At 41.4% G+C, this 14,187-nt stretch overlaps 1 protein-coding gene across 1 annotated transcript in view; it reads right to left on the reverse strand.

The window, feature by feature from the left end:
- Positions 1-1,333: 1,333 nt before the first annotated feature.
- Positions 1,334-14,187, reverse strand: part of RMDN2 (regulator of microtubule dynamics 2) — a 64,533-nt gene continuing 51,679 nt past the window's right edge. Inside the window, exons 10-11 of the mRNA XM_068975529.1 lie at positions 14,071-14,151; positions 1,334-1,607 (exon numbers count right to left, since the gene is read on the reverse strand). Of these exons, the coding sequence (XP_068831630.1) occupies positions 1,554-1,607; positions 14,071-14,151 (135 nt within the window). The 3' untranslated portion in view covers positions 1,334-1,553. The remainder of the gene's footprint in view (positions 1,608-14,070; positions 14,152-14,187) is intronic.

Here is a 14,187-nt window from a genome sequence, read left to right on the forward strand (position 1 = left end):
CAGTGGGACTGATTTAGGTATCTTGATGGGCTGTTATAAAAGATGAAAGGGAGAAACTAGCTCAGTTTGATGAACTGGTATCACTAGAACAAGGCTTGAAATTTTGTGTACAAGTGTGCATGTGTGTCCATGCATTTGGGATAGCAAACCAGCAATTTTTTACCTGATTTCCAGGATAAAGCTGGTTAAAGGGTAGTGGGGAATCTATAGATCACTGCTAGTTAAGTTCAACTGAAAAATCCTTTTAACTATTAAAAATTGGGGAATATTAGAAACAAAAAACAACTCCACAGAAATATCAACATTTTCAATAGATGAATTTCTATGCACATTTTCATAGAGTTGAGATCATGTGTACATATTGTCTTGTACTTGAACTTAAGATGCTCTGTGCATTTCCCTATATGTCATCTTTGAAATTATTTTTAATCTCAAAAATATTCTATTGTAGTTATATTCTAATATGGTTAACTGCTTTATTACTGTTCAGTTCAGTTGCTCAGTTGTGTCCAACTCTTTGTGACTCCATGGACTGCAGCACGCCAGGTTTCCTTGTCCATCACCAACCCTTGGAGCTTGCTCAAACTCATGTTCATCAAGTTGGTGATGCCATCCAATCATCTCATTCTCTGTCATCCCCTTCTCCTCTTGCTTTCAATCCTTCCCAGCATCAGTCTTTTCCAAGGAGTCAGTTCTTCACATCAGATGGCGAAAGTATTGGAGTTTCAGCTTCAGCATCAGTCCTTCAATGAATATTCAGGACTGATTTCCTTTAGGATTGACTGGATTATTACTGTTACACATAGGGTTTTACTGTAAAAAAGAATGCTATTATGAACATTTGTGCATAAGTGTACTTTTTCACTTTAAGATTTTTTCTGTAAAATAAAATGATGAGATAAAGAGTTTATATATTTTTAAGGCTCTGGTTAAATTTTACCAAATATTTGGTCAAAATGCTCTCCCAGCAGCAGTGTATGATAACGGTCCACCTTGCGGCATCATTGTCAGTACTGAATGTTTCTTTAAAGGAAAAAGTCCTTGCTATTTTGATGGTAAAACAGTATTCTAATTTTCTTCACATTTAAAAAATTACTAGTTATAGTTCCCCTTTTGTTTTCTCTTATCAACAACTTGTTTATGTCCTTTGCCTTTCCCCCCTTTTTCTACCACATTAATAAAATTATTTTGTTTTGTAAAGTCTCCATTAACACAGCAATAAAACACTCACTAGAGTTCATTTTATTGAATTGATTTTAATATTTTATTTAAGGAAATATTCTGAAGACTATAGTTCATTATAGGAAAAATACAAAGCATACATGTTTAAAGATCATTTTGTAGTGACATTATAGGAAATAGATTTCTCCAAATAACATAATTAGTTTTGTAGTGCTACCAGCGGAATGCATCCTGCAGAAACATGGTTTTACCTTCAGATCTGAGCACACTGCCCTTACATCAAAAAGGAAAACAGGATAACAAAAAAAACACAACTTTGACTAAATTTTTAGTAGACCACATCTGATTTGTTGAAGAGCAAGTTCTTTTATTTACCTCTTCAAGGAAGTGCTTATTTTTTTCACCTCTTTCTGAGCATCTTCATCCTTTAAAGAAAATACAAATACACAATAAAATTTCACACTTCACCCTGATACTCTAGGTACTTTGAAACAGACTTGTTGAACAAGGGATACTTTTTGAAAGACCATCACAAAGGAACTGTGCATGTCTTAGCACCAGGCATGATTTGGATCTCTGAGAATGTAAGTGATACAGAGAGCTATTTCCAGGCTCTTTCTCCAGGCGGTCTGGGGTGGTAGATACAGGAAGCAGAGCCCCTTCTGCATAAGCTGACACACTGGATCCATCACGGTGTTAACGTTAACATTTTTTCCTTCTTCAACTATAACATGTGGAAAAGGTCTGAGTCCTACCTAGCAGCAGAATTTGAACAACTCTGTGATTCCTCTGTAAGATCCAGGCAAGATTCCATGGTAAGATCCAAACTACCTATTTTTTATCAGGTAATTTAAGATTTAAAATCTGGAGATCCAACTAGTCCATCCTAAAGGAGACCAGTCCTGGGTGTTCATTGGAAGGACTGATGCTGAAGCTGAAACTCCAGTACTTTGGCCACCTCATGCGAAGAGTTGACTCATTGGAAAAGACCCTAATGCTGGGAGGGATTGGGGGCAGGAGGAGAAGGGGACGACAGAGGATGAAATGGCTGGATGGCATCACCTACTCGATGGACATGAGTTTGAGTGAACTCCGGGGGTTGGTGATGGACCGGGAGGCCTGGCGTGCTGTGATTCATGGGGTCACAAAGAGTTGGACATGACTGAGCGACTGAACTGAACTGAATGTGTTTTATAGGACTCTATGTGTGTTATTATTTCCTTAAAACAAGTGTGGAAGTTATGAAGAGTGGAAATAAATTCAGATGGTAGGGTGCTCCTATGCATTTTTTGTGTTTGACAGACACTTACTAACCACCTATCAGAAAGGGTTTAAGGTGTTTAACATATTTAAAGAAAACAGAGGAGGAAAAACTGGACAGTTTTTGGAAGCAGCTGTTGGCTATATTTTTTTTTAACAAACTGGAAGTTCTTCAATAGTTTTAATCACAAGCTTTAATACAGTGATTCTACTGCAGTGACTGATGAAGTCTACCTTCTATCAAATCAGTATTTTTGAAGACTGTGAGAAAATATGGCTAATGAATCTAGGTGAGTGATGCATTATTAAAAAGAACTTACAGAAAAGCCACAATTCAAGGTTAACTTTGTAATCCTAGGGCTAGCTCAGTGCCTGGCACCTAGAAGATTCTAAATAAGTGCCTATTAAATAGGCAGTTGGCTACCAGAGCTCAGTAACATTTTCTCAAATCTAGGAACCAATTTCTTACAGACAAATGATGGAGATGAAAGAACTGTTTCAATTAAATGCCTAAAGAAATAAATATACTCAAACTACAATAAAAGGTTTAAAATTAAGAGCATGGCTTAGCAATATCTGCCCTCTGGAGGCACCACAAAGAATTCCTCTAATTCCTACCCAATCCAACTGGTAACACCACACACACACCTTCCTTTTTTTACCTTCTTCCCAGGGCTTCCACCCCAGTCTTTAATTAATTTACCTTTTTTTTTTAATGGATAGAGGACACTGGCAGTGCCTTTCAGCTAAAACAAACAACAAAACAAAACACCGGCTAAAACCACCACCTCCAGTCATGCTTGTCACTGCCTAAAATGCACCCCATTCAGACCACTAATCCTCTTTGGTACTCACCCCAATACTGCTCTTCTCTGCTCTATCTTCCCTGACTCAACCTCTCACTTCTCCCCCTTTTCCCAAACAAAGATCCCTGGAACTCCTGTTAGGAGACTTGTTTTGAAGTCATATTTGCATAACCAGCAAGGTACTTGCTAAGAGAATATTTCTGAGGCGGGCTCAGGAAGAGAATGAGGGAGTGGTTAGGGCCAATGGCAGAGGGTAATTGCGCTCGACCGTTCCTCATATTTGTTAACAAACTCCTGATCACTCTCTTTTATTTTTGATGACTTTGGCACCTTGGTCACTCTCTCCGAGTTCTACCACCACTGTTGGAGACTTCACTGTTCCCATGGTCTGTGTATCCCAGCCTTGCAGAAGGGTGCCTCTTCATCTTTCCTTCCTCCCCCATGAGCACACCCTGGGATGTGTCAGACCTAAAACTGCTCCATCTCTGAGACAGGGATCTTGTTCTCTAAACACTGCTTATCCTTGAGAGTCATTTACCTATCCATCTCTTCTCTCTCTCAAGAATTCAACATTTCAGCCATACTATACTTGCTGAAGCTGAAGTTCCAGTACTTTGATGTGAAGAACCGACTCACTGAAAAAGACCCTAATGCTGGGAAAGACTGAGGACAGGAGGAGAAGGGCATGACAGAGGATGAGATGGTTGGATGGTATCACCGACTCAATGGACATGAGTTTGAGCAGACTCTGGGAGATGGTGAAGGAAGGACAGGGAAACCTGGTGTGCTGCAGTCCATGGGATCGCAAAGAGTCAGACACGAATGAGCGACTGGAAAACAACAATACACTTGTATAGTGGTTTTTCACATCATATTTACCAGTTCCAAGCCTTTGTTAGTTCTCTAGTATTTCATAAAATACGGTGTGTATACCACCCACATTGGTATCACCTGGGATATTTGAATTACTTATAAAGTATGCATATTTGTCCATGTTTTCATTCACCCTTGCCAAGTAGGTATGTATTTCAACAATAGAGTAATGAGAACACATTTTTTATATGTTTCACTTTTTCAGTCACATTAAAAGGTGTTGTCTGATTAAGCAGTCTTTGTAAATATGTTTAGAGCTGTATAAAAAATGGAAACTGATTAATCGATTAACAGTGATGTAATAAAGGAAAACACCTCAATTACTCAGCATAATGTTTCGTGACCTTTTAAAAATGTATTCTTTATTTCTTGGCTGTGCTGGTCTCTTCGTTGCTGCACAGCCTTTGTCTAATCGCAGAGAGCGGGGGCTGCTCTCTAGCTGTGGTGCACGGTCTTCTCATTGCAGTGGCGTCTCTTGTTGGAAAGCTTGGGTTCTAGGGCCCAGGGACTTCAGTAGTTGAGGCTCCAGGATTCAGGAGCACAGGCTCAGTAATTGCGGAGCACAGGATTAACTGTTCCATGGCATGTGAGATTTTCCCCAACCAGGGATCAAACCGATGTCTCCTGTACTGGCAGGCAGATTCTTTACCACTGAGCCACCAGGGAAGCCCCCATTTCATGATTTTTAAAAGACAAATACCCATGTATTAGATTTTTCATCAACAACTCTTATTAATCTCATTGTTTATTACATCTCACCAAAATCTGTATTCAGCATTTCTAAGAATGCATCATAGTTTTACATTTTTACATGGCATTATTTTCAGTAATATATTTGGCAAAAGTCTAATTATATGTTGAATTTTGCACTAAAGGGTTCTTGATAGGTTCCCCCCCCAACCCCAAGTATGAATTTTCTTATATAAAATCCAGATGAAGGCATTTCTACATTGACTTGAGGCCTGAGGAATTCTGAAGTGTAAGAACTTGAAGGCTGACCAAAGCATGATCACTTCATTCATAACACTAGAGTGTCTGATACAGTGAAAATCTTTGCATGTCCTGGAGCGTTGCTTTATGAGCAATGGGTTTCCCATGTTTATTTCACTTAATTGCTTCTCCAACATGAACTGTCTTGTAGTTTCCAAATGGCTTTCTCCTCCTGGTAAAGACTTGCTGCTTCCCTTCCTGTTTGACTCTGAGTTTTCTGTAAGGCTTGAGCGCTGGCTGACGTCTGCAGGGTTTCTCCCCTCTATGAGCTCTCTGCTGTTTATAAACGTTGGTGCTGAGACTGAAGATTCCTCCACACTCTCTAGGGTTCCTCTCCGGTGTATGTTGTTTTATGATAGCTAAGGTTAGAGCATCAACTAAAGGCGTTACCACATAGATATTCTTAGTTTCTCTGCAATGTGAATTCACTCATATCATTTCAAAGACAGACTTATTACTGGAGGCGTTTCCATAATGATCACAAAGGGATTCTCTCTGGTGTGAGTTCTCTGGTATGAAGAAAACGTAACTCTCTGGCCAAAGTGTTCCCCACGTTTGTTATAGGGTTTCTCCTCAGTGTGAGCTAACATGTGTTAAGTTATTGCTGAGCTGTGAGTGAATACTTCCCCATTCTCATTATGTTCAAAGAACTCCTTTCCAGTGTGAAATTTCTGCTACTGATGAGAGGCTGTAAAAGGTTGGCCCACATCCATTCATCAACTCATTGATTTACATATGAATTCTATGCTGATCATTCAGTGATAACCTTTAGTTAAAAGTCTTTGCCACACTGGTTACATTCAAAAGGTGTGTTATTCTCCTGCAGGTACACACGTCTCCTCCTTTGTATTGAAGCATGTTCACTGCACAGCTACCTGATTAATTCTGAGGCCTTCATTATGCTTCAAGCACTTGATATTTGCCCATGTTTATGCAAATGTCCTCTTATAAGAACCCAGGTTATTGTTTTGAGTTCAGGTTACTCCTTTCTTCCTCAAATTCAAACTATTTACTCTGACAGTGGAGGTGAAAAATATCTTTAAGGGACTAGATCTGATAGAGTGCCTGAAGAACTAAGGACAGATTCCTGGCATTGTACAGGAGACAGGGATCAAGACCATCCCCAAGAAAAAGAAATACAAAAAAGGAAAATGGCTGTCTGAGGAGGCCTTACAAATAGCTGAGAAAAGAAGAGAAGCGAAAAGCAAAGGAGAAAAGGAAAGATATATCCATTTGAATGCAGAGTTCCAAACAATAGCAAGGAAAGATAAGATAGCCTTCTTCAGCGATCAGTGCAAAGAAATAGGGAAAAACAATAGATGGGGAAAGACCAGAGATCTCTTCAAGAAAATTAGAGATACCAAGGGAACATTTCATGCAAAGATGGGCTCAATAAAGGACAGAAATGGTATGGACCTAACTTAAGTAGAAGATATTAAGAAGAGGTGGCAAGAATAAATGGAAAAACTGTACAAAAAAGGTCTTCACGACCCAGATAATCATGATGGTGTGATCACTCACCTAGAGCCAGACATCCTGGAATGTGAAGTCAAGTGGGCCTTAGGGAGCACCTCTACAAACAAAGCTAGTGGAGGTGATGGAATCCCAGCTGAGCTATTTCAAATCCTGAAAGATGATGCTGTGAAAGTGCTGCACTCAGTATGCCAGCAAATCTGGAAAACTCAGCAGTGGCCACAGGACTGGAAAAGGTCTGTTTTCATTCCAATCCCAAAGAAAGGCAATGCCAAAGAATGCTCAAACTACCAGACAATTGCACTCATCTCACACACTAGCAAAGTAATGTTCAAAATTCTCCAAGCCAAGCTTCAGCAGTACATGAACTGTGAACTTCCACACGTTCAAGCTGGTTTTAGAAAAGGCAGGGGAGCCAGAGATCAAATTGCCAACATCCGCTGGATCGTCAAAAAAGCAAGAGAGTTCCAGAAAAACATCTATTTCTGCTTTATTGACTATGCCAAAGCATTTGACTGTGTGGATTATAATAAACTGTGGAAAATTCTGAAAGAGATGGGAATACCAGCACACCTGACCTGCCTCTTGAGAAATCTGTACGTAAGTCAGGAAGCAACAGTTAGAACTGGACATGGAACAATAGACTGGTTCCAAATAGGAAAAGGAGTACGTCAAACTTGTATATTGTCACCATGCTTATTTAACTTATATGCAGAATACATCATGAGAAATGCTGGGCTGGAGGAAGCACAAGCTGGAATTAAGATTGCTGGGAGAAATATCAATAACCTCAGATATGCAATTGACATCACCTTTATGGCAGAAAGTGAAGAAGAACTAAAGCCCCTCTTGATGAAAGTGAAAGAGGAGAGTGAAAAAGTTGGCTTAAACTCAACATTCAGAAAACAAAGATCATGGCATCTGGTCCCATCCCTTTATGGCAAATAGATGCGGAAACAGTGGCAGACTTTATTTGGGGGGGGAGCTCCAAAATCACTACAGATGGTGATTGCAGCCATGAAATTAGAAGACGCTTGCTCCTTGGAAGGAAAGTTATGACCAACCCAGACAGCATATTCAAAAGCAGAGACATTATTTTGCCAACAAAGGCCCGTCTAGTCAAGGCTATGGTTTTTCCATCAGTCATGTATGGATGTGAGAGTTGGACTATAAAGAAAGCTGAGTGCTGAAGAATTTGATGCTTTTGAACTGTGGTGTTGGAGAAGACTCTTGAGAGTCCTTTGGGCTGCAAGGAGTTCCAACCAGTCCATCCTGAAGGAGATCAGTCCTGAGTGTTCATTGGAAGGCATGATGTTGAAGCTGAAACTTTAATACTTTGGCCACCTGATGCAAAGAAATGACTCATTTGAAAAGACCCTGATGTTGGGAAAGATTGAAGGTGGGAGGAGAAGGGGACAACAGAGGATGAGATGGTTGGATGGCATCACTGACTCAACGGACATGAGTTTATGTAAACTCCGGGAGTTGGTGATGGACAGGGAGGCCTGGCGTGCTGCAGTCCATGGGGTGGCAAAGAGTCGGATACAACTGAGCGACTGAACTGAACTGAACCCTGACACTAGGTGGCTCCTTCCTACAGATATTCTGCATGGAAGTTAGGTCCTAGCTTTTATGACTTTTCAGCCTAGACTCTGGCCTTGGGCAAGTCCTCTCCCTCCCCAGCCCTAGCTCTTCCCCTTGAACCAAGTGGGCAGGCACATCTGATTTTCAGAGCTCAACCCCCAGGCAGATCCTACGACTGATGTTTTCCGTCAGTCTTGTCTCTGTATGGTTTCCTCTGAGATGGGTCCAGCAGGCCCACTCTCCCTAAGTCCACAGTCATGTCCTCAAAGGTCCTCATCTCCTGTGGCTGCAAAGCCACCACGTGCCTTCCTCTGTTCTCTCATCCAGGGACCATCGGAGCGCTAGGCCCACAGAGCAGACCCTAGTGGACAGAGTGAGTCACACTGATAGCGAGGTTGTTGTCACCACCCTCTGCAGCTCGGCACTTTTTTCTCTCTATTAAAAGGCCAGGAATTCATATTTTTAACAAGCCTCCCACATCCAAGAAAGTTTTAAAGATTTAAACGACTGGGTTTAAATTCTAATTTCCTCAGAATCTCAGTTACCCATCAGAACCTCAAGAAGGCTTTTCTTAGCCCCTGGTTCGGGTTGCAGTCCCAGTTTTATTTTCTCATAAACTCTGTGCTTTCATCTCCATTACCCTCATCATACTTTATTGCTATTACTTGGTCAGTGCCTGCCTTCAGACTATAGAATTCACGGTGGCAAAGACAGGATCTGCTTTATTTCTCACTGTATCCCAAGCCTCTGACAGAGCAGCACCATATTTGCAATATAAATGACTAAAGGTAATTTTTTTCACTTACTCAAGCACACACATTTAAAAATACAGATTTATTTGATCTGAAAGTGTCGGAAAATATTACATTTTGAGAAAATACATCAATACTGTCCACTAAAGACTTCAGATAAATAAGAGAGAGACTTATATCAAGCCATTATACTCTGGGCATTTGAATAATGATTTATCAGACATCAACTTTACTAGACTGCATACTGGTTAAAAATGACTGATCCCAACTGATGCTATATGCTATATACAGTTATTTTAAGAAAATTAAGTTAATTACAGTTAAGTTCAGTTGCTCAGTTGTGTCTGACTCTTTGTGACCCCATGGACGGCAGCACACCAGGCTTCCTTGTCCATCACCAACTCCTGGAGCTTACTCAAACTCATGTCCATCGAGTCATGAGTTTCTTTTTTTTTTTTTTTTAGACATCATATTAAAAAAAATTAATTACAAGGAAGGCTAAAAAACTTCTTTAAGGTGTTTTTTATATAGCTAAGGCCATTAGATACTGAGAAAGCGTAAGAAATAATATATATATGTATATTTTAGAAATAATATATTTTGAACGCAGATAAACAGAAGGTAAGAGACAAGCAGTGCAAATTGGAGTATGTAAACAGAGTGACACTTCCTACCTACAATTCAGGAAATGTCTGTTCAGAGAGTGGGAAAGTATCCACTCCAAAATGGCTTTATCAAAAAAAATTTCTTAGTGTACAGGAAGAATATATTCTCCAGGCAAGAACAGCACAGAAGGTAATGTACAAGAAGTACATTTAAATGAGAAAAAGATAGGCAAATACAAATTTCTAACAAATGAGACCCTGGACAACATTGCTGGATTCCCTACAACAGGAAGATAGGTTAAGAGCTGGGGACTGACTATACTTTCTAGACTTATCTGAAAAATGGATAGTCTTAACTAGGACAATCAAATACAAGATCTTAATTAAAACAGAACTTAGAACTGAAGATATTTAAAGTAGAATTAGGATTTTAGGGAAGTCTCTGATGGCCCAGTGGTGAGAATCAATTCTTCCACTGCCAGGGCTCTGGGTTCAATCCCTGGTTGGGGAACTAAGATCCCACAAGCCGAGTGGTGCAGCCAAAAACAAAATAAATTTAGGATTTTGTTTTACTAAGAGTGGTTACCAAGGAAAGTGATGATTATCAATCTGTAGAACAGGTTGTAAATAAAGCCCAGGACTTTAAACTACAAGTAATTTCAAAGACAACAATATCACTTGCTTTGATTTCTACACTCCCAGAGGCATATTCTTTCTGTGGTTGTTTCTGGTACATTGTATTTATTGTCCAAAGAGAGTTTGTCTTAGAGGAGCAATGAATGTCATTTCAAAGTTTTATAACATTTGTAAAGTAGTTTTTTTTTCTTTACTGAATTAGCACAGCCCTCACTGAAACACAAAATCTTACACAATGTTTTTTCACATTTGAGCTTTCTCAGGTTGCTCTGAGCCAATAACTTGGACACTTCCTCTGGGCAAACAACTTTCAGGCCACTGAGGTCATCATTATTTCACTCAGTGATCATTCTCACATTGTCTCAGACACAGGAATCACTTCTATTTTAAAAGAAGGAATGCTTCCCAGGACCTGACATTACCTTTCTAGGGTCAAGAAAAGTCCACATGAATAATAAAATATCGTAATTTCAGATTCTGGAAACATAAAGCAGCTTACATGCACGAATCTGGGCTCTAGAGGCCCAAGGGCTGACAGTCCCAATATTAAGTGCTGTGTGACGAGCTCCAGGCTCCTTGATAAGGACAGAAGTCATTTCACAAATAACTGTGATGCCAAGAAGAGGGTACGAGTGCCATGGAAAGAAGCACAGATGCTATGCAAGTTCACAAAAGGGAGAGAAAACCAACGGCTGAGCTGCCTTTGTTGTAACGAGTGCCAAAGCTAGATATGTTGGAAGGAAATAACTGGGTCAGCAAAATCACTGATGTGATATACTTCAACTTAGAAAACCTTTACAGAAAGTGGATACTACAGATAACTTGCCTCATTCGAGTTTCTAACTGAAAAAGAAATTGAGATATTCCTGACAGTATCTGAACAACGTTAAAAAAAAACAAACTAGGAATATAAATTATTAGAAAAAATAAGTAATGTGGGAAATATCTGCTAATACTGTTTTGCTTATTACATAAATAGTTCCACATGGCCCAGCTTTCTTAGCTACATTTATTACTAGCTCAGCTGGTAAAGAATCTACCTGCAATGCAGGAGACCCTGGTTTGATTCCTGGATGGAGAAGATTCCCTGGAGAAGGAATAGGCCACCCACTCCAGTACTCTTAGGCTTCCCTGGTGGCTTAGATGGTAAAGAATCTGCCTGCAATGTGGAAGACCTGGGTTCGATTCCTGGGTAGGGAAGCTCTCCTGGAGAAGGGATAGGCTACCCATTCCAGTATTCTTGGACTTCTCTGGTGGCTCAGAAAGGAAAGAATCCACCTGTAATGTGAAAGACTTGGGTTCGATTCCTGGGTTGGGAAGATCCTCTGGAGGAGGGCATGGCAACCCATTCCAGTGTTCTTGCCTGGAGAATCCCCATGGACAGAGAAGCCTGGGAGGCTACAGTCCATGGGGTCGCAAAGAGTCGGACAAAACTGAGTGACTCAGCACAGCGTAGCTATTTAGTATTACTTATTAGCACTATTCTTTTTCTTTTATATGGTATTAGTCTTTGGAGGCTTCCTACCAATACTTATGGAGTCCTTGTTATATGCCGGGCGCTATATTTGGCACCAGGAAGAGAGTGATGAATGAAAACCACCTAGTTGCTACTTTCATGGAACAACCATGCAAATAACTATAGAATCGCAACTGTGCCAAATGACAAGAAGGAAAAGCATGAGGTACCTTCTTGCCTGAGAGTGCCAGGGGAATCTTGCCTGAAGAAATGCCGTTTACGGTGAGGCTTGAAGGATGAAGGGAGTGGGGGGGTGGTTCGTAAGGGAGTGTTTCAGAAAGAGGGAACACCATATGACAAGGGCGCAAGGCGGGAGGAGCACAGCGCAGAGGAGGAGAGACGGGAACTATGAAGCCTGAGAGGCTGGGCGGCGCCAGCCCTGAAAGGCGTGCTAAAAATTCTGAACTACATCCTAAAAGCAAAGTGTGTTCAAGCAAGGAAGTGACATGTGAGGCTTATGCTTAATCTGTGGCTTTGGCTGACACTGAGAGCCAGCAATGACTGAGCAGGGGCAAGAGGCTAAGAGACCAGCTGGGAGGTTTACATGATTGTAGCTCGGGCGAAAGAGGATGGTGCCCTGCTCGGAGGGCTGGCTGGAGAGTGAGATGGGGAGAGAGAGAGGGAGCACGCACGCATGCCTGGATGACTCAAGGCATGTTTTAGAACACCTCTGAGAACTTGGTGACTGGGGAGACATCTGGTTTGGGGGTGCTGAGAGACAAGGAAGAGTCAAAGAGCATTCCCACCTTTCCTAGTTATGGGGATGGAGGTGCCATTTACTAAGAGGGGCAGATGGAGGAAGAGTGGATGCAAAGGCCTAACGATGAGTTGAGTCTGAGATGTCTGTGAGTCATCCAAACGGAGATGTCAAGCAGGACATTGGATAATCAGGTCTAGACCCAGAGGAGAGGTCTAGAGACACACATTTGAGGATCCCTGGTAGGTATGTAGCATTTGAAGCCATGGAGGGTAGGTTTGGCTGGCAGGGAGAAGGAAAGGGAGATAAGACTTAGCAACCAAGGATCAAACCCTAAAGCTCATCAATTTGGCCCTCTTGTGAGAGCCCTAAATGTCATGCATAGATACTTGCATTTCACACCAGGTATTATCATATTAAATTACCATACTGCATTTTAATCTTGTACTCTAATAAGAATGCATAGGCTTCCCTGGTGGCTTAGTTGGTAAAGAATCGCCTGCAATGTGGGGGACTTGGGTTTGATCCCTGGGTTGGGAAGATTCCCCTGGAGAAGGGAATGGCTACCCACTCTAGTATTCTGGCCAGGAGAATTCCATGGACTGTATAATCCATGGGGTTGCAAAGAGTCGGACATGACTGAGCAACTTTCATTTTAACTTTCTAATAAGAATGCATAGACACTTAGTTTAAAATGACTGCATGTAACCCAAACTGGCATTGCTCAGGAGAGATGTGAAAGACAATAGGGTCCCGACCACTAAAAAGGAGCAGGCAACCTGGGGGTACAAAACCCGTTTTCTGCTGAAAAAGTTACACAACCTGTCTTCTGGAGGAGGAGGGCTGTTTCCTTTCCAGGTGGCTCAGTGGTAAAGAATTCGCCTGCCCATGCAGGAGACACAAAAGGCACAAGTTTGATCCCTAGAGAAGGAAATGGCAACCCACGCCAGTATTCTTGCCTGAAAAATCCCACGGACAGAGAAGCCTGGCCGAAGGGTCACAAAGAGTTCAATGAGCCCAGCACAGCACATGAGATGGGAACAGGAAAACATTTATCTATTTCTTTTTGTTCCCACAATACCTGTATACAGGAACACAGACTGAGCTGTTAACACTGTGAAATTCTGAAAACTTAGAGCACATCCAGAATTCTGAATTAGTGGGAAAAGAGGCAAGAAGTAATACGACTGCTTCTTTTTCATTAACGGGGTTCAAAGACCGAGAAAATGTTAGTACGTATTTTCAGTCCTCTCCACGGCCTTGGACAGTCACAGCCTGCTGTGCACTGGGGACTGATGGTGGCCACTGCACGGACCCTCCTCCTGCTGTCGGGGGGGTGCCTGTCTAGCTTGCTGGCTGCCTCGCCCAGTGTAATCACCAGCTCTGCAGAATTACACCTTCCTCCATCCTTCCTCTGGGACTTGCCTTACTCCCTGCTGTGTAACACCCAACGAGCATCACCATATCTTAACTGCTAGCTCACAACTGATTTTCATGGCTATTAAAGATACAAGGGGTCTCCTGGTGAGGGGTTATCTATAGCAGCTTTTAAAACTTCATAGTACATGTTAAATCCAAGTTAGAATCTTTTAGGATAGAGGAAAAACTCCAGATGTATCTAAGCCACTTGCTCGTAGTTGAGGCTGGAATTGTGCTAATGAAGTAAATAGTGCTCCTTGTTACTGTGTGGACTTACCTCTTTGGTAATACAAGGAAGCAACATCACCAAATTACAGAACTTCACAGCATTGTCAATTTGATTAAGATCGGCATAACACTAGAAATGAAAACAATAATATGAAGGGCAGCGCAT

The sequence above is a fragment of the Capricornis sumatraensis genome, chromosome 1, assembly GCF_032405125.1.
Source record: "Capricornis sumatraensis isolate serow.1 chromosome 1, serow.2, whole genome shotgun sequence".
Lineage (NCBI taxonomy): Eukaryota > Metazoa > Chordata > Mammalia > Artiodactyla > Bovidae > Capricornis > Capricornis sumatraensis.